The following is a 24,385-nucleotide window of genomic DNA, read 5'->3' as shown; positions in this document are numbered from 1 at the left end:
AAAAGGTCAAGAAATATTTCAGTATACATAAATTCTGAAGATATTTCAAAAATAGTGGTAAATATCTTGACATGAATACATTGAAGGCCATAGGTTCACCACCGGCTGCAAATCACTGTGGTTGATAATGCTATTATTAGAGCAAAATTATTCACTGGGCATTGAATGGAAATAAATCTTGCCTATAAATAAAATCACAGCTGAGAATGATGTTAATTAAAGCATTATTAAGAGTGAACGTGTAAACAAAATTGTATTATTTTTTGTATCCATTTCAGGACATCTAAGCTGGGAGAAAATGAGATAGTTTTAATTTATGAAAGACTTCACAAACTAAAATGTCTTTGTATTTTAAGCTTTCTTCAGCTAAAGCCTTGCAAGGATGCTTAAATGTTTTAGAAGTGGTTCACACATAGTTTGATTTAAATTCAAATTCAGTGAGTGCAATTAAAGATCATCCAATAAAAATCATGAAAGGCAAATTGATTTTATATCATTCAGAACAAAATATCAAATATTTAAAAACGCGTATTTGAAAGAAAATATTTTCCGTTTTTGTCATACACTTCCTCAAGGACATGAAAGTATTTTACTTGATCAATCTAATACTTTATCTGCAAGAATGATAAAATGGAGGGCCTGTCATTTTATGTAGTATTTATTATCGTTAGATAGCTTTGGTTACAATAAATAACAGAAAGAAACAGCATGATTCAAGTTGACAAAGCAGGGGTGTGCACATTATAGTTAAGGAATTAAGTGAAATTTAGAAACAAAGCAAAACAATACAAAATAGGAAACAAATCATGACACATTATAAAAACCAGTGAAAAACAGCAGTCACCGAAAGAGAAAGATCTACCATACAACTAGTAATTTCTGAAGTGGAAACATATCTGGGCCTTTGGCAGCCTAAGCTCTTGGCTTTTCACTCTAGTGAAAGCAGTATATACCATGCTGATTATGAACTGACCCTGTGGTTAGATAATGCTTAGTTTCTTAGTCCTGCTTTAGCACTTATCAGCTGAGTGACATAGGCAGCTTATCTTTCCGCTGTAAAGTGACCATAGTAATATCTACTTCTATAGTTACAAGCATTAAAAGAGATAACCTGTTTCACGTACTTGGTGCATCACAATTAATGAAGTGCAGCTGCCACCTTCTCCTCGTCCTTCTTCTTTGTCTTCATCATCAATACCCTGACATTAATATGGTTCATAAATTTGCTTTGCTTCTGCTTTTCTCTGCATGTAGTCTCCACTTGTCTTAGCATTACCAGTTGAATTAGCTTTCATTTGTCTTTTCTTCAACTCATGGCTGTGGTTTCCTCATAACTTTATCTTGTATATAACTCTAATGTAGATCCTTTATGATGTAGTTTACTTTCCTCTTCCAATGGTCTAATTATCTCTAAACTTACTAAATCATAATCGAAGGGGAAGTATCTGTTCCAATTGGTTTTTTCTTTGAGTAGAGATTCTAGGGTCAGGTCATACCTTCGTCTGGTCTGTGACTCTGTTAAGCTCAGATCAATTACTTGTTGAGCCCCATGGTACATCTGGTGCTGGCCACCAGGGGCAGTGGTGGGGCATTTTACCCAGAGAGCATTGATGGTGGCTGTCATATGCCTACTAAATCTAAATAAATAAACATAAAAAGTTAAGATTAAGCAATTTACCAAATTATAGAACTGGTGTGAGTAGTAAGGCTGAGCCTTGAATAGCAATCTCGTGTCTCCCAATACAAATTTAGACTTCAAATATTCTTGGTCATTGTGAAGTTGTGGCACCATTATAAAATTTCTATACAAATGATTGGATATTTTGCTACATAGAAATTCAGAAAATTCTTTGTCAGAATTTTACTATTATTTTAGTATAACAAATGCTGTGTCATGAATGAAAAACCAGTATTATGTTTTAAAATGTCTTATTTATAATTGACTTGTATTAACTTGTTCTATTTGTCTTTTCTCAGGTTGCTAAGTTGGCTATCGCAGTGCAAGCCTTGGAGTCCCAATGGGGGACTCCAGATCAAGACGATCTACTCTGGTCTCCCGGTTGCCAATATTCAGAAGGAGTATTAGCAGAAAACATGATTCTCTTCCTTCGTCACCCTCCTCCAGTAATACAGTCGGTGTCCACAGTTCGTCTCCTTCCAGCACTAACTCAAGCTCAGGTAGCACAGGTAAACGCAGGAGCCTCTTCCGTACTCCTTCCATTAGCTTCCATCATAAGAAGGGGAGTGAACCTAAGCAAGAACCTACCAACCAGAACCTTAGTATTTCAAATGGTGCTCAACCTGGTCACAGCAGTGTGCAAAAACCGAGTTTGGAAGAACATACTAAAACCAGGGGAAGACATTCTGTTGGTTTTAGCAGTTCACGAAATAAGAAGATAACAAGACCTTTGACAGAGGATTTTGAAAGAGAAAACGAGCCCTCGACTAATAAGAATGTCTTTATAAATTGCCTGAGTTCTGGCAAAAGTGAGGGGGATGATTCTGGATTCACAGAAGAACAAACTCGCCGTTCTGTTAAGCAGTCAACAAAGAAGCTTCTTACTAAATCTTTTTCATCTCACTATAAATTTTCTAAGCCAGTTCCACAGAGCCAATCTACTTCATTGGTACAGCAATCTGAATTCTCACTGGAAATTGCACAGTACCAAGAGAGGGAACCTGTATTACTAAGAGGTTCTCCATCTTGTTCTGTGGATGTAACAGAACGGGCGGGAAGCTCGTTACCATCTCCACTGCTTTCTGCTGATTTTACTACAGCTCAGACACCTTCAGAGTTCTTAGCCTTGACTGAAGATTCTGTGTCTGAAGCAGATGCATTTCCTAAAAGTGGAAGCATGGCATCCCACTGTGACAACTTCGGCCACAGTGATTCTACCTCGCAGATTTCTCCCAATCCTGCTGCTGCTACAAAGACAACAGACCTTATGGGAACTGTTCCCTGTGCAATTATGTCTCCTGGGAAATACAGGTTAGAAGGTCGGTGTAGCACTGAATCTAAATCCTTACCAGAAACCTCTGCTGCTAATCAGAAGGAAGTGTTATTGCAAATCACTGAACTACCTGCTATGAATGCGAGTGACTCAGAGATTCATCTATCAGCAGATACAAGAAGAGGAGAACATACGGTGATACAAAATGGTGAAACAATGTTGGCAACAAGCTCCCCAAGGAAACTTGGATTTTATGAGCAACATAAAGCAATAGCTGAACGTGTTAAAGGGATCCATCCTATTTCAGATTCAAGGATAATACCCTCTTCCGGTGATCATTATATTTTAAACAAAACATCATATGGATATGATGCAAATCCTGCCAAAGGTATGATGATTTTCTCTGTATAATAAATGATATGAATTATAATTTTCATTATAATTTCTTCAATTTTCTTATTCTATCTCACGGAAACTACATTTTTCTTAGTTTTCACTCTTTAATCTTCTGTCCTATTTATAATTTGTCTTAAATCATTTCTCTGCTTAAACTTACTTCATTCGTATCATGCTGAAAATGTAATTCATCCATGCTACTTATTTTTCTTGGTTGTGTAATTCAGATTCTGACCCTCAGAAGAAAGTGGAAGGAAATTAATTTTATTTACAATGTGGCTTTATCTAAGATAAGGGCCATCTTTTTTTTTATAGTTCATGATAGAGTATTGGTATTTCTTAGTTAAAGAATAGATATAGCCCAGACACAATCATTATAAAAGAAATTCGTATAATTAAAATTCTTTTTCCTATTTTAACAAAGTTTTTATTATTAAATAGGATCCATGTTTTGGCACAGAAAGAGGGAGGAAAGGTTGATTTACTCCAGTCTGTTATTTAACAGAAAACATGGTTTTTCAATATAAAATTCAGTTCAAGAGAATTGTTGAATATATAATGCCTACTGGCTGTATTTGACATTTTTTATTCTTTTTTTTCTGTACTGTGATTCCTACTACCACTGCTGCCGCTTTTGCTACTACTACTAACACTAATAGTTCTCCCAACAATATGTCCATTTACTGTTCTGTGCCCTTTGGATACATTAATTTATTGAATCTGGAAGTGATTGAAATCGCTACTATTATTCTAACTCATTCTACAGGCAAGATGATTGGAGCACAGATAGGTTAAGTAATGTGTCCAAAGTCACAAAGTTCATAAGTAATTGTTTAGGATACAATCCCTATGAGGTAGGCACTAGTATGTTCCCCATTTTTTTTTTTTTTTTTTTTTTTTAATGCGTTACGCGGGCCTCTCACTGTTGTGGCCTCTCCCGTTGCGGAGGACAGGCTCCGGACGCGCAGGCTCAGCGGCCATGGCTCACGGGCCCAGCCGCTCCGCGGCATGTGGGATCCTCCCAGACCGGGGCACGAACCCGTGTCCCCTGCATCGGCAGGCGGACTCTCAACCACTGCGCCACCAGGGAAGCCCTGTTCCCCATTTTATACATGAGAAAACTGAGACCAAGGGATTATACAGCTGGTAAGTAGCACAGCCAAATTACAACTGTCTCAATCCAAAGATCAGGCTGTTTATGACTAGGTTGTAGTACATGTCATGACCCAGGCGCTTTCCAAAACATTAAGAATAATACTGAAATATTAAATAAAATTTGTAATCAGTGAAATTATATATTATATAATGTCAAGAATCATAAGTTTATCTGACTTACCTAACTTGTCTCTCCATGAATATAGCCGTTTTACAGTTTTAAATGCATGACTTAATTTTCCAACTGTCTTCATATTTTTTCACATTTGATACAAAATCACTTTTACACATCTGCCTACTTTTTTCATTTTTTATCTTGGTAGCCTTGCTTGTATTTTGGGATTTAGTTATACCTGCTTAATTCTTTAACTGTAGTATAATTATAAGAATGATAATGATGATGATACTGTGTGCCCAAAGATGTGCTAAGCAATTTGCATGCACTGTTTTACTTAGTACTAACCAAAGACTTATGTGGAAGTTATTAATGAGTAAGGTTTAGGATTAAGTTAAATAACTTCATGAAATCACATTGTTAGCAAACGGTGGACCTCAGATTAGAATGTAGGCAGTTTTTTAGAAAATTGCACCCAAAAAGGTAAAAGTGTAATTATTTTGATTATATCTAATTCTTATTTAGAAATGGTGACTTGCCTCAATGTCAAACTGAATAGAGTAAATATTTATCTCTTTGGAAACTAGGGAATGACCAACAATTATCTTGCTGATTATTAATCTGTTGACTGAGATCCTAATAGCAAGCCATTTAACACATTAATTTCACTGAATTTGACACCATGATGCCTGTTCCTGGACATTAGGTGATAATTCATAGTATCTACAACTTGTAAAATAGAAAGAGACAGGCAAATAAGCTGGTAATGCCAAAAAGGAAAAGTTGATTGCATACTATTCTTCACTTTCATCAATAGGAGATATTCATCTGCTATTCATAAAGATTTTATAATTCAGAAGTTTCAAGATTTTAAAGCCATTTAGACAAATGTATTTTATGTAAGAAAGAGTTGTCAAATTCCATAATACTAAGTTTATTCTGTATTTATTGTGAAATACGTTTAAGCTAGTATTTAATATGCATCTGAATGTGCTGGGTGTACATTCATTTCAGAATTATTAATGGAATGTTGACCTCTCTGGCAACTTAACTTTTACTCATTGACTTAAAAAGTTACTGAAAAAACTGCCATATGTTGGCTTAATAGGTTCTAGCCAAGAGTCTTTAAACTCATAGATGAGCCCAAACAGAACAGTTTCATTCATTCATTCATTCATTCATTCAACAAATATTGTTTTGGTACTGTTTTAGGCACTAAGGGTATATCAGTGAACAAAACGAATAAATTCCTTTCTTCATGAAGCTTACCTTCTACTGGGAATACTCAGACAATTAATATACAAATAAATAAATGTCAGATGGTAATAACTGCTGAGGATGAGTTTAAAGCAGAAAAGAGGATTAGGAAGTGGGGGGTGTGATTGTAGTTGGCATTTTTTAAACTTTATTCAAGTATAATTGGCAAATTAAATTGTATATTTAAAGTGAACAAAGTGATGATTTGGTATATGTTACATTGTGAAAGAATTTCCCCCGCCATCAAGTTAGTTAATATATCCATCACGTCACATATTTACCTTTTTGGTTTTTGCTTTTGAGAAATTTAAGTTCAACTATAGTCACCTTGTTATACACTAGATCCTCAGATCTTATTTATCTTATAACTGAAAGTTTGTACCCTTTTACCAAGGCAACCACTTTTCTACTCTCTGTTTCTGAGTTGAGCTTTCTAAAAAAGATTCCACATGTAAGTGATACCATGCAGTATTGGTCTTTCTCTGTTTGGCTTATTTCACTTAGCATATCTTCAAGATTCATCCATGTTGTCACAAATGACAGGATTTCCTTCTTTTTTAAGGCTGAATAATATTCCATTGTACGTAGATACTGCATTTTCTTTATCCATTCCTTTTTTCTCATACTTAGGATGTTTCCAGACCTCTGCTATTGTGAATAATGCTGCTGTGAACATGGGAGTACAGATATGTCTTTGAGATAGTGATTTTGCTGCCTTTGGGTATATTACCGGAAGTAAGATTGCTGGATCGTATAGTAGCTCTATTTTTAATTTCTTGAAGAACCTCCATAATGTTTTCCATAGTGGCTGCACCAGTTTACATTCTCACCAACAGTGCACAAGGGTTCCCTTTTTTCCATATGCTCAAAAACATGTGTTGTCTTGACTTTTTGATAATGGCCATCCTAATGAAAGGTGATATCTCATTGTGGTTTTGATTTGCATTTCCCAGATGATTAGGGAAGTTGAGCTCCTTTTCATGTACCTGTTGGCCATTTGTATGTCTTATTTGGAAAAACGTTTACTTAGGGCCTTTGCCCATTTTAATTTTTTTTTTCTTGCTATTGAGTTGTATGAATTTTGTGTATATTTTGGATATTAACCCCTTATAGGATATATGATTTGCAAATATTTTCTCCCATCCAATTGGTCCAATTGGTTGTCTTTTATTTCTTTCTTTTTTTGTTTTCTGTGCAGAAGCTTTTTAGTTTGAAGTAGTCCTACTTGTTTATTTTTGCTTTTATTTATTTTGCTCTTGACATCAAATCCAAAAAATCATTATCAAGATGAATGTCAAAGAGCTTACACCCATGTTTACTTCTAGGAGGTTTACAGTTTTTGATCTTAACTTTCAAGTCATTAATCAATTTTAGTTGATTTTAGTGTGTGGTATAAGATAAGGTCCCAGTTTCATCTTTTCGCATGTGACTGTCCATTTTTCAACACTGTCTATTGAAGAGACTATCTTTTCCCCATTATATATTCTTTAGTTCGTTGTCAAAAATTAATTGCCACATTTGCATGGGTTTATTTCTTGGCTGTCTCTTCTATTCCATTGATCTATGTGTCTGTTTTTACATCAGTACCATACTGTTTTGATTACTGTAGCTTTGTAATATAGTTTAAAATCAGGAAGTGTAACGCCTCCGTCTTTGTTCTTCTTTATCAAGATTACTTTGGCTATTTGGGGTCTTCTTTGTTTCTGTACAAATTTTAGGATTTTTTTTTTTATTTCTGTGAAAAATGTCAGTGTAATTTTGATAGGAATTGCATTGAATCTGTAGATCCCTTTGGGTAGTATGAACATTTTAACAATATTAATCTTTCCAATTCATGAACATAGAATATCTCTTTATTTTTATTTTCATTTTCTTTCATCAATGTCTTTTATAGTTTTCAGTGTATATATTTTTTGCTTCCTGGATTAAACGTATTCCTAGGTATTTTATTCTTTTTGATGCAACTGTAGATGGGATTGTATTCTTAATTTCTCTTTCTTTCTTTTATTTTTTTAATTTAATTGTATTTTTATACAGCAGGTTCTTTTTTTTTTTTTTTTTTTAAACATCTTTATTGGGGTATAATTGCTTTACAATGGTGTGTTAGTTTCTGCTTTATAACAAAGTGTATCAGCTATACATATACATATGTTCCCATATGTCTTCCCACTTGCGTCTCCCTCCCTCCCACTCTCCCCATCCCACCCTTCCAGGCTGTCACAAAGCACCGAGCTAATATCCCTGTGCCTTGCGGCTGCTTCCCCCCAGCTATCTACCTTACTACGTTTGTTAGTGTGTATATGTCCATGACTCTCTCTCGCCCTGTCAAAACTCACCCCTCCCCCTCCCCATACCCTCAAGTCCGTTCTCCAGTAGGTCTGCGTCTTTATTCCTATCTTACCCCTAGGTTCTTCATGACATTTTTTTCCCTTAAATTCCATATATATGTGTTAGCATACGGTATTTGTCTTTTTCTTTCTGACTTACTTCACTCTGTATGACAGACTCTAGGTCTATCCATCTCATTACAAATAGCTCAATTTCATTTCTTTTTAAGGCTGAGTAATATTCCATTGTGTATATGTGCCACATCTTCTTTATCCATTCATCCGATGATGGGCGCTTAGGTTGTTTCCATGTCCTGGCTATTGTAAATAGAGCTGCAATGAACATTTTGGTACATGACTCTTTTTGAATTTTGGTTTTCTCAGGGTATATGCCAAGTAGTGGGATTGCTGGGTCATATGGTAATTCTATTTGTAGTTTTTTAAGGAACCTCCATACTGTTCTCCACAGTGGCTGAACCAATTCACATTCCCACCAGCAGTGCAAGAGGGTTCCCTTTTTTCCACACCCTCTCCAGCATTTATTGTTTCTAGATTTTTTGATGATGGCCATTCTGACTGGTGTGAGATGATATCTCATTGTAGTTTTGATTTGCATTTCTCTAATGATTAATGATGTTGAGCATTCTTTCATGTGTTTGTTGGCATTCTGTATATCTCCTTTGGAGAAATGTCTATTTAGGTCTTCTGCCCATTTTTGGATGGGGTTGTTTGTTTTTTTGTTATTGAGCTGCATGAGCTGCTTGTAAATTTTGGAGATTAATCCTTTGTCAGTTGCTTCATTTGCAAATGTTTTCTCCCATTCTGAGGGTTGTCTTTTGGTCTTGGTTATGGTTTCCTTTGCTGTGCAAAAGCTTTGAAGTTTCATTAGGTCCCATTTGTTTATTTTTGTTTTTATTTCCATTACTCTAGGAGGTGGGTCAGAAAGGATCTTGCTGTGATTTATGTCATAGAGTGTTCTTCCTATGTTTTCTTCTAAGAGTTTGATAGTTTCTGGCCTTACATTTAGGTCTTTAATCCATTTTGAGCTTATTTTTGTGTATGGTGTTAGGGAGTGATCTAATCTCATACTTTTACATGTACCTGTCCAGTTTTCCCAGCACCATTTATGAAGAGGCTGTCCTTTCTCCACTGTACATTCCTGCCTCCTTTATCAAAGATAAGGTGTCCATATGTGCGTGGGTTTATCTCTGGGCTTTCTATCCTGTTCCACTGATCTATCTTTCTGTTTTTGTGCCAGTACCATACTGTCTTGATTACTGTTGCTTTGTAATATAGTCTGAAGTCAGGGAGCCTTATTCCTCCAGCTCCTTTTTTCGTTCTCAAGATTGCTTTGGCTATTCGGGGTCTTTTGTGTTTCCATACAAATTGCAAAATTTTTTGTTCTAGTTCTGTGAAAAATGCCAGTGGTAGTTTGATAGGGATTGCATTGAATCTGTAGATTGCTTTGGGTAGTAGAGTCATTTTCACAATGTTGATTCTTCCCATCCAAGAACATGGTATATCTCTCCATCTATTTGTATCATCTTTAATTTCTTTCATCAGTGTCTTATAATTTTCTGCATACAGGTCTTTCGTATCCTTAGGTAGGTTTATTCCTAGATATTTTATTCTTTTTGTTGCAATGGTAAATGGGAGTGTTTTCTTGATTTCACTTTCAGATTTTTCATCATTAGTATATAGGAATGCCAGAGATTTCTGTGCATTAATTTTGTATCCTGCTACTTTACCAAATTCATTGATTAGCTCTAGTAGTTTTCTGGTAGCATCTTTAGGATTCTCTATGTATAGTATCATGTCATCTGCAAACAGTGACAGCTTTACTTCTTCTTTTCTGATTTGGATTCCTTTTATTTCCTTTTCTTCTCTGATTGCTGTGGCTAAAACTTCCAAAACTATGTTGAATAAGAGTGGTGAGAGTGGGCAACCTTGTCTTGTTCCTGATCTTAGTGGAAATGCTTTCAGTTTTTCACCATTGAGGATGATGTTTGCTGTGGGCTTGTCATATATGGCTTTTATTATGTTTAGGGAAGTTCCCTCTATGCCTACTTTCTGGAGGGTTTTTATCATAAATGGGTGTTGAATTTTGTCGAAAGCTTTCTCTGCATCTATTGAGATGATCATATGGTTTTTCTCCTTCAATTTGTTAATATGGTTTATCACATTGATAGATTTGCGTATATTGAAGAATCCTTGCATTCCTGGAATAAACCCCACTTGATCATGGTGTATGATCCTTTTAATGTGCTGTTGGATTCTGTTTGCTAGTATTTTGTTGAGGATTTTTGCATCTATGTTCATCAGTGATATTGGCCTGTAGTTTTCTTTCTTTGTGACATCCTTGTCTGGTTTTGGTATCAAGGTGATGGTGGCTTCGTAGAAGGAATTTGGGAGTGTTCCTCCCTCTGCTATATTTGGGAAGAGTTTGAGAAGGATAGGTGTTAGCTCTTCTCTAAACGTTTGATAGAATTCACCTGTGAAGCCATCTGGTCCTGGGCTTTTGTTTGTTGGAAGGTTTTTAATCACAGTTTCAATTTCAGTGCTTGTGATTGGTCTGTTCATATTTTCTATTTCTTCCTGATTCAGTCTTGGCAGGTTGTGCATTTCTAAGAATTTGTCCATTTCTTCCAGATTGTCCATTTTATTGGCATAGAGTTGCTTGTAGTAATCTCTCATGATTTTTTTTATTTCTGCAGTGTCAGTTGTTACTTCTCCTTTTTCATTTCTAATTCTATTGATTTGAGTCTTCTCCCTTTTTTTCTTGATGAGTCTGGCTAGTGGTTTATCTATTTTGTTTATCTTCTCAAAGAACCAGCTTTTAGTTTTATTGATCTTTGCTATTGTTTCCTTCATTTCTTTTTCATTTATTTCTGATCTGATTTTTATGATTTCTTTCCTTCTGCTAGCTTTGGGGTTTTTTTGTTCTTCTTTCTCTAATTGCTTGAGGTGCAAGGTTAGGTTGTTTATTCGAGATGTTTCCTGCTTCTTAAGGTGGGCTTGTATTGCTATAAACTTCCCCCTTAGAACTGCTTTTGCTGCATCCCATAGGTTTTGGGTCGTTGTGTCTCCATTGTCATTTGTTTCTAGGTATTTTTTTATTTCCTCTTTGATTTCTTCAGTGATCACTTCATTATTAAGTAGTGTATTGTTTAGCCTCCATGTGTTTGTATTTTTTACAGATCTTTTCCTGTAATTGATATCTAGTCTCATGGCGTTGTGGTCGGAAAAGATACTTGATACAATTTCAGTTTTCTTAAATTTACCAAGGCTTGATTTGTGACCCAAGATATGATCTATCCTGGAGAATGTTCCATGAGCACTTGAGAAAAATGTGTATTCTGTTGTTTTTGGATGGAGTGTCCTATAAATATCAATTAAGTCCATCTTGTTTAATGTATCATTTAAAGCTTGTGTTTCCTTATTTATTTTCATTTTGGATGATCTGTCCATGGGTGAAAGTGGGGTGTTAAAGTCCCCTACTATGAATGTGTTACTGTTGATCTCCCCTTTTATGGTTGTTAGTATTTGCCTTATGTATTGAGGTGCTCCTATGTTGGGTGCATAAATATTTACAATTGTTATATCTTCTTCTTGGATCGATCCCTTGATCATTATGTAGTGTCCTTCTTTGTCCCTTTTAATAGTCCTTATTTTAAAGTCTATTTTGTCTGATATGAGAATTGCTACTCCAGCTTTCTTTTGGTTTCCATTTGCATGGAATATCTTTTTCCATCCCCTTACTTTCAGTCTGTATGTGTCTCTAGTTCTGAAGTGGGTCTCTTGTAGACAGCATATATAAGGGTCTTGTTTTTGTATCCATTCAGCCAATCTGTGTCTTTTGGTGGGAGCATTTAGTCCATTTACATTTAAGGTAATTATCGATATGTATGTTCCTATTTCCATTTTATATATTGTTTTGGGTTCGCTACTATAGGTCATTTCCTTCTCTTGTGTTTCGTGTCTAGGGAAGTTCCTTTAGCATTTGTTGTAAAGCTGGTTTGGTGGTGCTGAACTCTCTCAGCTTTTGCTTGTCTGTAAAGGTTTTAATTTCTCCATCAAATGTGAATGAGATCCTTGCTGGGTAGAGTAGTCTTGGTTGCAGGCTATTCTCCTTCATCACTTTCAGTATGTCCTGCCACTCCCTTCTGGCTTGTAGGGTTTCTGCTGAGAGATCAGCTGTTAACCTTATGGGGATTCCCTTGTGTGTTATTTGTTGTTTTTCCCTTGCTGCTTTTAATATGCTTTCTTTGTATTTAATTTTTGACAGTTTGATTAATATGTGTCTTGGCGTGTTTCTCCTTGTATTTATCCTGTATGGGACCCTCTGTGCTTCCTGGACTTGATTAACTATTTCCTTTCCCATATTAGGGAAGTTTTCAACTATAATCTCTTCAAATATTTTCTCAGTCCCTTTCTTTCTTTCTTCTTCTTCTGGAACCCCTATAATTCGAATGTTGGTGCGTTTCATGTTGTCCCAGAGGTCTCTGAGACTGTCCTCAGTTCTTTTCATTCTTTTTTCTTTATTCTGCTCTGCAGTAGTTATTTCCACTACTTTATCTTCCAGGTCACTTATCCGTTCTTCTGCCTCAGTTATTCTGCTATTGATCCTATCTAGAGTGATTTTAATTTCATTTATTGCATTGTTCATCGTTGCTTGTTTCATCTTTAGTTCTTGTAGGTCCTTGTTAACTGTTTCTTGCATTTTGTCCATTCTACTTCCAAGATTTCGGATCATCCTTACTATCATTATTCTGAATTCTTTTTCAGGTAGATTGCCTATTTCCTCTTCATTTGTTAGGTCTGGTGGGTTTTTATCTTGCTCCTTCATCTGCTGTGTGTTTTTCTGTCTTCTCATTTTGCTTATCTTACTGTGTTTGGGGTCTCCTTTTTGCAGGCTGCACTTTCGTAGTTCCCGTTGTTTTTGATGTCTGTCTCCAGTGGCTAAGGTTGTTTCAGTGGGTTGTGTAGGCTTCCTGGTGGAGGGGACTAGTGCCTGTGTTGTGCTGGATGAGGCTGGATCTTGTCTCTCTAGTGGGCAGGTTCACGTCTGGTGGTGTGTTTTGGGGTGTCTGTGGCCTTATTATGATTTTAGGCAGCCTCTCTGCTAATGGGTGGGGTTGTGTTCCTGTTTTGCTAGTTGTTTGGCATAGGTTGTCCAGCACTGTGGCTTACTGGTCGTTGAGTGAAGCTGGGTGCTGGTGTTAAGATGGAGGTCTCTGGGATATTTCCACCGTTTAATATTATGTGGAGCTGGGAGGTCTCTTGTTGACCAGTGTCCTGAAGTTGGCTCTCCTACCTCAGAGGCAGAGCCCTGACTCCTGGCTGGAGCACCAAGAGCCTTTCATCCACACAGCTCAGAATAAAAGGGAGAAAAAGTAGGGAGAATTAGTAGAAGTATGAGTAAAGAAAGAAGGAAAGGAGGAAAGGAAGGAAGGAAGAAAGAAGCAAAGAAGGAAAGAAAGGAGGGAGGGAGGGAGGGAGGGAGGAAGGAAGGAGGGAAAGAAGGAAAAAAGACAGAAAGAAAGATGATACAGTAAAAATAAAATAAAGTATAATATAGTTATTGAATTAAAAAATATTTAGAAAAAAAAAAAAAAAGGGACGGATAGAACCTTAGGACAAATGTTGGAAGCAAAGCTATACAGAGAAAATCTTACACAGAAGCATACACTTACACCTTCACAAAAAGAGGTAAAGGGGGAAAAATCATAAATCCTGCTCCCTGAGACCACCTCCTCAATTTGGGGTGATTCGTTGTCTAAAGGAGGGAAGGAAGGAAGGAAAGAAAGAAAGAACGAAGGTAAAGTATAATAAAGTTATTACAATTAAACTTAATTATTAAGAAAAAGAATTTTTAAAAAAAAGTCATGGACGGATAGAGCCCTAGGACAAATGGTGGAAGCAAGAGTATACAGACAGGATCTCACACAGAAGCATACACGTACACATTCACAAAAAGAGGAAAAGGGAAAAAAATCATAGATCTCGCTCCTAAATTCCACCTCTTCAATTTGGGATCATTCCTCGTCTATTCAAGTATTCCACAGATGCAGGGTATATCAAGTTGATTGTGGAGCTTTAATCCGCTGCTTCTGTGGCTGCTGGGAAAGATTTCCCTTTCTCTTCTTTGTTCTCCCAGCTCACAGGAGCTCAGCTTTGGATTTGGCCCTGCCTCTGCGTTTAGGTCGCTGGAGGGCGTCTGTTTTTTCGCTCAGACAGGACGGGGTTAAAGGAGCCGCTGATTCGGGGCCTCCGGCTCACTCAGGCCGGGGGTTGGGGGATGGGGGTAGGAGGGGCACTACGTGCGGGGCGGGCCTGCGGCTGCAGAGGCAGCGTGACGTTTCGGCAGAGGCCGGCGTGATGTTGCACCAGCCTGAGACCCGCCGTGCCTACTCCCGGGGAAGTTGTCCCTGGATCCCGGGAACCTGGCAGTGGCGGGCTGCACAGGCTCCGCGGAAGAGGGGTGTGGAGAGTGACCTGTGCTCGCACACAGGCCCCTTGGTGGCGGCAGCAGCAGCCTTAGCGTCTCCCGCCCGTCTCTGGGGTCCGCGGTTTTAGCCGCGGCTCGCGCCCGTCTCGGGGGCTCGCGCCCTCAGCCGCGGCTCGCGCCCGTCTCTGGGGTTCGCGCTTTTAGCCGCGGCTCGCGCCCGTCTCTGGAGTTCCTTTAAGCAGCGCTCTTAAACCCCTCTCCTCGCGCACCAGGAAACAAAGAGGGAAGAAAAAGTCTCTTGCCTCTTCGGCCGGTGCAGGCTTTTCCCCGAACTCCCTCCCGGCTAGTCGTGGTGCACTAACCCCTTCAGGCTATGTTCAAGCCGCCAACCCCAGTCCTCTCCCTGAGCTCCGTCCAAAACCAAAACCCGAGCCTCAGCTCGCAGCCCCGCCCGCCCCGGCGGGTGAGCAGACAAGCCACTCGGGCTGGTGAGTGCCGGTCAGCACCGATCGTCTGTGCAGGAATCTCCCCGCTTTGCCCTCCGCACCCGTCGCTGTGCACTACTCCGCGGTCCCGAAACTCCCCCCTCTGCCTCCCGCAGTCTCCGCCCGCGGAGGGGCTTCCTAGTGTGTGGAAACTTTTCCTCCTTCACAGCTCCCTCCCACTGGTGCAGGTGCCGTCCTTATTCTTTTGTCTCTGTTTTTTCTTTTGCCCTACCCAGTTACGTGGGGAGTTTTTTGCCTTTTGGGAGGTCTGAGGTCTTCTGCCAGCCTTCAGTAGGAGTTCTGTAGGAGTTGTTCCACGTGTGGATGTATTTCTGGTGTATCCGTGGGGAGGAAGGCGATCTCCGCGTCTTACTCTTCCGCCATCTTCAAGGTCCCCCCAGCAGGTTCTTATTAGTCTTCAATTTTATACACATCAGTGTATACATGTCAATCCCAATCGCCCAATTCATCACACCACCATCCCTCCCCCCGCCCACAGCTTTCCCCCCTTGGTGTCCATACGTTTGTTCTCTACACCTGTGCTGCAACTTCTGTGCTGCAAACCGGTTCATCTGTACCATTTCTCTAGGTTCCACCTACATGCGTTAATAAACGATATTTGTTTTTCTCTTTCTGACTTCACTCTGTATGACAGTCTCTAGGTGCATCCACGTCTCTACAAATGACCCAATTTAGTTCCTTTTTATGGCTGAGTAATATTCTGTTGTATATATGTACCACATCTTCTTTATCCATTCATCTGTTGATGGGCATTTAGGTTGCTTCATGACCTGGCTATTGTAAATAGTGCTGCAATGAACGTTGGGGTGCATGTGTCTTTTTGAATTATGGTTTTCTCTGGGCATATGCCCAGTAGTGGGATTGCTGGATCATATGGTAATTCTATTTTTAGTTTTTCAAGAAAACTCCATACTGTTCTCCATAGTGGCTGTATCAATTTACATTCCCACTGACAGTGCAACAGGGTTCCCTTTTCTCCACACCCTCTCCAGCATTTCTTGTTTGTAGATTCTCTGATGATACCCATTCTAACTGGTGTGAGGTGACACCTCATTGTAATTTTGATTTGCATTTCTCTAATAATTAGTGGTGTTGAGCAGCGTTTCATGTGCTTCTTGACCATCTGTATGTCTTCTTTGGAGAAATGTTTATTTAGGTCTTCTGCCCATTTTTTGATTGGGTTGTTTGTTTCTTTAATATAGAGCTGCATGAGCTGTTTATATATTTTGGAGATTAATCCTTTGTCCATTGATTCATTTGCAAATATTTTCTCCCATTCTGAAGGTTGTCTTCGTCTTGTTTATGGTTTCCTTTGCTGTGCAAAATCTTTGAAGTTTCATTAGGTCCCATTTGTTTATTTTTATTTCCATTACTCTAGGAGGTGGATCAAAAAAGATCTTGCTGCGATTTATGTCAAAGACTGTTCTTACTATGTTTTGCTCTAAGAGTTTTACAGTGTCTGGTCTTATATTTAGGTCTCTAATCCATTTTGAGTTTATTTTTGTGTATGGTGTTAGGGAGTGTTCTAATTTCATTCTTTTACAGGTAGCTGTCCAGTTTTCCCAGCACCACTTATTGAAGAGACTGTCTTTTATCCATTGTATATCCTTGCCTCCTTTGTCATAGATTATTTGACTATAGATGTATGGGTTTATCTCTGGGCTTTTGATCTTGTTCCATTGATCTATGTTTCTGTTTTTATGCCACTACCATATTGTCTTGATTACTGTAGCTTTGTAGTATGGTCCGAGGTCAGGGAGTCTGATTCCTCCAGCTCTGTTTTTTTCCCTGAAGACTGCTTTGGCTATTCGGGGTCTTTTCTGTCTCCATACAAATTTTAAGATTTTTTTATTGTCGTTCCGTAAAAAATGCCAATGGTAATTTGATAGGGATTGCATTGAATGTGTGGATTGCTTTGGGTAGTGTAGTCATTTTGACAGCATTGATTCTTCCAATGCAAGAACATGGTATATCTCTCCATCGGTTGGTATCATCTTTGATTTCTTTCATCAGTGTCTTATAGTTTTCTGCATACAGGTCTTTTTTCTCCCCAGGTAGGTTTATTCCTAGATATATTATTCTTTTTGTTGCAATGGTAAATGGGAGTGATTCCTTAATTTGTCTTTCAGATTTTTCATCATTAGTCTATAGGAATGGAAGAGATTTCTGTGCATTAATTTTGTATCCTGCAACTTTACCAAAATCATTGATTAGTTGTAGTAATTTTCTGCTGTCATTTTTAGGATTCTCTATTTATAGTGTCATGTCATCTGCAAACAGTGACAGTTTTACTTCTTCTTTTCCAATTTGGATTCCTTTTATTTCTTTTTCTTCTCTGATTGCCATGGCTAGGATTTCCAAAACTATGTTGAATAATAGTGGTGAGAGTGGACATCCTTTTCTTTTTCCTGATCTTAGAGGAAATGCTTTCAGTTTTTCACCATTGAGAATGTTGTTTGCTGTGGGTTTGTCATATATGGCCTTCATTTTGTTGAGGTAGGTTCCCTCTGTGCCCACTTTCTGAAGAGTTTTTATCATAAATGTGTGTTGAATTTTGTCAAAAGCTTTTTCTGCATTGATTGAGATAATCATTTGGTTTTTATTCAGTTTGTTAATATGGTGTATCACATTGATTGATTTGCATATATTGAAGAACCCTTGCATCCCTGGATAAATCCCACTTGATCATGGTGTATGATCCTTTTAATGTGTTGTTGGATTCTGTTTGCTAGTATTTTGTTGAGGATTTTTGCATCTATATTCATCAGTGATATTGGTCTCTAATTTTCTTTTTTTATTGTATCTTTGTCTGGTTTTGGTATTAGGGTGATGGTGGCTTTATAGAATGAGTTTTGGAATGTTCCTTCCTCTGCAATTTTTTGGAAGAGTTTGAGATGGATGGGTGTTAGCTCTTCTCTAAATGTTTGATAGAATTCACGTGTGAAGCCATCTGGTCCTGGACTTTTGTTTGTTGGAAGGTTTTTAATCACAGTTTCAATTTCACTACTTGTGATTGGTCTGTTTGTATTTTCTATTTCTTCCTGGTTCAGTCTTGGAAAGTTATACCTTTCTAAGAATTTGTCCATTTCTTCCAGGTTGTCCACTTTATTGGCATAGAGTTGCTTGTAGTAGTCTGTTAGGAGGCTTTGTATTTCTACGGTTTCTATTGTAACTTCTCCTTTCTCATTTCTAATTTTATTGATTTGAGTCCTCTCCTTCCTTTTCTTGGTGAGTCTAGCTAATGGTTTATCAATTCTGTTTATCTTCTCAAAGAACCAGGTTTTAGTTTTATTGAACTTTGCTATTGTTTCTTTGTTTCTATTTCATATATTTCTGCTCTGATCTTTATGATTTCATTCCTTCTGCTCTCTTTGCGTTTTGTTTGTTCTTCTTTCTCTAGTTCCTTTAGGTGTAAGGTAAGGTTTTTATTTGAGATTTTTCTTGTTTTTTGAGGTAGGCTTGTATAGCTATAAACTTCCCTCTTAGAACTGCTTTTGCTGCATCCCATAGGTTTTGGATCGTTGTGTTTTCATTGTCATTTGTCTGTAGGTATTTTTTGATTTTCTCTTTCATTTCTTCAGTAATCTCTTGGTTACTCAGTAACATATTGTTTAGCCTCTATGTGTTTGTGTTTTTTACGTTTTTTTCCCCTGTATTTGATCTCTGATCTCATAGTGTTGTGGTCAGAAAAGATGCTTGATATGATATCAGTTTTTTATTTTTACCTGGGCTTGATTTGCGACCCAAGATGTGATCTGTCCTGGAGAATGTTCCATGTGCACTTGAAAAGAAAGTGTAATCTGCTGTTTTGGGATGGAATGTCCTATAAATATCGATTAAATCTATCTGGTCTATTGTGTCATTTAAAACTATTTCCTTATTTGTTTTCATTTTTTTTCATTTTGGATGATTGGTGTAAGTGAGGTGTTAAAGTACCCCACTGTGATTGTGTTAGTGTTGATTTCCTCTTTTATAGCTGTTAGCAGTTTCCTTATGTATTGAGGTGCTCCTATGTTGGGTGCATACATATTTATAACTGTTATATCTTCTTTTTGTATTGATCCCTTGATCATCATGTAGTGTCCTTCTTTGTCTCTTGTAACATTCTCTATTTTAAAGTGTATTTTATCTGATATGAGTATTGCTACTCCAGCTTTCTTTTGATTTCCATTTACATGGAATATCTTTTTCCAGCCTCTCACTTTCAGTCTGTATGTGTCCCTAGGTCTGAAGTGGGTCTCTTGTAGACAGCATATATATGGGTCTTGTTTTTGTATCCATTCAGCAAGCCTGTGTCTTTTGGTGGGAGCATTTAATCCATTTACATTTAAGGTAATTATCGATATATATGTTCCTATGACCATTTTCTTAATTGTTTTGGGTTTGTTTATGTAGGTCCTTTTCTTCTCTTGTGTTTCCCACTCAGAGAAGTTCCTTTAGCATTTGTTGTAGAGCTGGTTTGGTGGTGCTGAATTCTCTTAGCTTTTGCTTGTCTGTAAAGCTCTTGATTTCTCCATCGAATCTGAATGCGATCCTTGCCGGGTAGAGTAATCTTGGTTCTTCCCTTTCATCACTTTAAGTATATCGTGCCACTCCCTTCTGGCTTGTAGAGTTTCTGCTGAGAAATCAGCTGTTAACCTTATGGGAGTTCCCTCATATTATTTGTCATTTTTCCCTTGCTGCATTCAATAATTTTTCTTTGTCTTTAATTTTTGCCAATTTTTTTACCATGTGTCTCGGCGTGTTTCTCCTGGGTTTATCCTGTATGGGACTCGCTGTGCTTCCTGGACTTGGGTGGCTATTTCCTTTCTCATGTTAGGGAAGTTTTTGACTATAATCTCTTCAAATATTTTCTCTAGTCCTTTCTCTCTTCTCCTTCTGCGACCCCTATAATGCGAATGTTGTTGTGTTTAATGTTGTCCCACGGGTCTCTTAGGCTGTCTTCATTTCTTTTTATTCTTTTTTCTTTATTCTGTTCCGCAGCAGTGAATTTCACCATTCTGTCTTCCAGGTCACTTATCTGTTCTTCTGCCTCAGTTATTCTGCTATTGATTCCTTCTAGTGTAGTTTTCGTTTCAGTTATTGTATTGTTCATCTCTGTTTGTTTGTTCTTTAATTCTTCTAGGTCTTTGTTAAACATTTCTTGCATCTTCTCGATCTTTACGTCCATTCTTTTTCCGCGGTCCTGGATCATCTTCACTCTCATTATTCTGAATTCTTTTTCTGGAAGGTTGCCTATCTCCACTTCATTTAGTTGTGGTTTTTTTTTTTGGTTTTATCCTTTTCCTTCTTCTGGTACATAGCCCTATGGTACATAGCCTTTTCGTCTTGTCTGTCTTTCTGTGAATGTGGTTTTCATTCCACTGGCTGCAGGATTGTAGTTCTTCTTGCTTCTGCTGTCTGCCCTCTGGTGGATCTTCACAAATTTTTGAAAAGGTGTTTGGGAATTCCCTGGCAGTCCAGCGGTTAGGACTCTGTGCTTCCACTGCAGGGGGCACAGGTTCGATCCCTGGTCAGGAAACTAAGATCCCGCATGCCTCGAGGCACAGCCTAGCCAGCCTCACAAATGCATAAGCCAATTTCTTGCAATAAATCTTCTTAATATAGGTCTCCTACTGATTCTCTTTCTCTGACTGACAGATTTTTGTACTGGAGGTGGTTCTAGAGGAAGAGAATCTTAAGGATGAGTTTCTTAATTTCTCTTTCTCATAGTTCTTTGTTTTTAGTTTCCATTTTTACATACAGTGAATGGGGTATTACTCAAAGTAACATATTAACAAAAATTAGGGAGTAAGCCATACAGCTATTTGGGAGGAGTATATCAGTGCAAAGGGTATTGGGTAAAGATTCTGGGGCTGGAGTATGCCTGCAATGTTGTAGAAACAGCAAGAAGTCCAGTATGCTGTAAGCAGAGTGAACAAGGGGCTGGTGGGCAGTAGAAGATGAGGTTAGAGAGATGAAGAGGTGAGCAATGGGAAGCCCCCTGTGTGGGGGTCTGGAGTAGGGTCATATCATGAGGAACCTGGTAGCCCGCTGGAAACACATCAGCTTTAGTATTAGAGAAGCGATCGTGATCAATCTCACTTATGTTTTAAGTGTATCATTCTGGTTACCTTGTAGAAAATAGATTGTGTATTGGTTGGGGAGAAGCAGGTAGGAGTAGGCAGGGGCAGGAGGCTATTAGGAAGTATTGTAGTAACCAAGGCAAGCCCTGATGGACTTTGTGCCAGAAGTTAGTGCGAGAGGTGGTGAGAAGTGATCACATTCTGTATACAGTTGAAGGTAATGAGGACAGGATTTGCTTATATGATTTATGTGAGGTATGAGGAAGCCAAGGATGACTAGAAAGTTTTAGAGGCTTCAAAGTGATTACATAGTTAAGTAAAGTACCACTACTAATTCAGAAAGTTTTCTGTGATTGAGACTTGTTGAATGACACTAAGAGTTTTCCATTTACTTTCAGTGGAACATTTATAAAAACTACATTTAAGCATTTATATTAATTTTTATTTATTTATTTTTTAAATAGTTCTTGCCAGTAGCCTCAGTCCATACCGTGAAGGAAGATTTATAGAGAGGCGACTGCGATCCTCATCAGAAGGAACTGCAGGGAGTAGCAGGATGATTTTGAAACCAAAAGATGGAAATGTAGAAGAAGTTAATAGTCTAAGAAAGCAAAGAGCAGGTTCATCATCTTCAAAAATGAACAGCATGGTAAGTATATACATATACCTGCATATAATAAAATAATCCCATATATTACTGGCAAGTTCATGCTCCTTGCAAATTGAAGCATTAGTTTCAGGTGTGCAGCAAGGTGATTCAGTAAATATACTCTCTCAGATTCTTTTCCATTATAGGTTATTACAAGATATTGAATATAGTTCCCTGTGCTGTACAGTAGGTTCTTGTTGCTTATCTGATTTATATATAGTTGTGTGTACACATTAATCCCAAATGCCTAACTTATCTTCTCCCCGTCCCCTTTGGTAACCATAAGTTTGTTTTCTATGTCTGTGAGTCTATTTCTGTCCTGTAGATAAGTTCATTTGTATCATTTATTTAGATTCCACATATAAGTGATACCATATGATATTTGTTTTTCTCTATCTGACTTGCTTCACTTAATATGATAATCTCTAGATCCATCCATTTTGCTGCAAATGGCGTTATTTCATTCTTTTTTTATGGCTGAGTAATATCCCATTTTGTGTAATGTATGTGTGTATATATACACATGTGTATATATGTATATGTATGTGTATATATATGTATATATATATATATACATCTTTTTTATTCACTCATCTATCGATGGATATTTAGGTTGCTTCCATGTCTTGGCTATTTTAAATTGTGCTGCTATGAACATTGGGGTGCATGTATCTTTTTGAATTAGAGTTTTCTCTGGATATATGCCCAGGAGTCAGATTGCTGGATCATGTAGTAATTCTGTTTTCAGTTTTCTGAAGAACCTCCATACTGTTTTCCATAATGGCTGCACTGACTTATATTCCCACTAACAGTGTAGGAGGGTTCCCTTTTCTCCATACCCTCTCCAGCATTTGTTATTTGTAGACTTTTTAATGCTGGCCATTCTGACTGATGTGAGGTGCCTCATTGTGGTTTTGATTTGCATTTCTCTAGTAATTAGTAATATTGAGCATCTTTTCATGTGCCTGTTGGCCATCTGTATATCTTCTTTGGAGAAATACCTATTTAGGTCTTCTGCCCATTTTTTGATTGGGTTTTTTTAATATTAAGCTGTATGAACTGTTTGTATATTTTGGAAATTAATCCCTTGTCGATATTATCATATGCAAATATTTTCTCCCAGTCCGTAGGTTGTCTTTTTGTTTTGTTTATGGTTTCCTTTGCTGTGCAAAAGTTTTTAAGTTTAATTAGGTCCCATTTGTTTAATTTTGCTTTTATTTCCATTGTTCTAGGAGACAGATCCAAAAAATATTGCTGCGATTTATGTCAAAGAGCATTCTGCCTGTGTTTTCCCCTAGGAGTTTTACAGTATCTGGTGTTAAATTTAGGTCTTTAATCCATTTTGATTTTATTTTTGTATATGGTGTTAGAGAATGTTTTAATTTTATTCTTTTACATGTAGCTGTCTTGTTTTCCCAGCATCACTTATTGAAGAGACTTTCTTTTGAAGGAAAAATTGGTTTGCATAGTTGATATCACAAGTCAGAGAGGTTAAGTCTTCACTTGAGATGCTCATGGGTCATAACACATAGAAGCACACCAGGATAGCAACCCTTAAAACCTATCTTTCTTGCTTGCATGGAAGGTTTGACATTCTCCATCCTAGAGCAAGACCCTGGGATATACAGTCTAAGAAAAATGTTGATCATGAAGACAACCTCTGACAACATCATTTCACACCATTTCTCCATCTCTAGCCACCTAAAAAATGTCCTGTTGTCAACCACACATATGCCAGTACCACCCTTAGACCCCTTAGTGCAGGGGTCCCCAACCCCCGGGCCGTGGACTGGTACTGGTCTGTGGCCTGTTAGGAACTGGGCCGCACAGCAGGAGGTGAGTGATGGGCCAGCGAGCGAAGCTTCGTCTGTATTTACAGCCGCTCCCCATCGCTTGCGTTACGACCGGAACCATCACCCTGCCCCCCGGTCCATGGAGAAATTGTCTTCCATGAAACTGGTCCTGGTGCCGAAAAGGTTGGGGACTGCTGCTTTAGTGGATCCTATTCTTCCAATCTTTCTACAGTTCCCACTTCACATAGGGTGAGACTCCTTGAGGGTCAAGGTGATATGCCCATGCAAAGCTTTAACACATTCCAGGTGACCGAGATTCCAGATTCCTGGTTCAAATTGCGGAGGCCTGCAGATGAGGGTGGAAATGGGGTGTGTAGAGGAGGGTGGGGTCTGAGCTTGCACTTGTGAGCTGGGGTGTCTTAGAGGTAACTTGTATTAGCTCCCTCACAGTGTAGGATACAGCCAGAGTGGGGAAAGATGTGAGTGGACTGCAGCCCAGGAGGTCCGTGAGGCCTCAGGCCTCACAAATATTGGGGTGGGCTTGCCTTTTGAATTCCGTTTGCTCCCTTTCTCACGTGTCCTTTTTCAGTAGTGTCTTTGATTTTCTAGTGTTTAACACTGCTTCTTTAAAAGGATCTATCCACCTACCTACTTACATGTGAAAAATGCTCGAAACTAAATCACTTATATCTATATATCTTAGACAATTATGTTTCAAATGGA

The 24,385-nt window shown here is 38.1% G+C and overlaps 1 protein-coding gene across 4 annotated transcripts in view; it reads left to right on the top strand.

Annotated features, from left to right (window-relative positions):
* The window catches only part of CCSER1 (coiled-coil serine rich protein 1), a 721,106-nt gene that overhangs the window by 153,547 nt on the left and 543,174 nt on the right, over positions 1–24,385 (top strand). For all 4 annotated transcript variants that reach the window (XM_032632164.1, XM_032632163.1, XM_032632162.1 and 1 more), the window contains exons 2-3: positions 1,978–3,339; positions 21,685–21,869. In XM_032632164.1, the coding sequence (XP_032488055.1) occupies positions 2,019–3,339; positions 21,685–21,869 (1,506 nt within the window). In that variant the 5' untranslated portion in view covers positions 1,978–2,018. The remainder of the gene's footprint in view (positions 1–1,977; positions 3,340–21,684; positions 21,870–24,385) is intronic.

This window comes from Phocoena sinus, chromosome 5, assembly GCF_008692025.1.
Source record: "Phocoena sinus isolate mPhoSin1 chromosome 5, mPhoSin1.pri, whole genome shotgun sequence".
Classification (NCBI taxonomy): domain Eukaryota; kingdom Metazoa; phylum Chordata; class Mammalia; order Artiodactyla; family Phocoenidae; genus Phocoena; species Phocoena sinus.
Note: the sequence above shows the minus strand (reverse complement) of the source record. Positions and strands in the feature narration are given on the sequence as shown.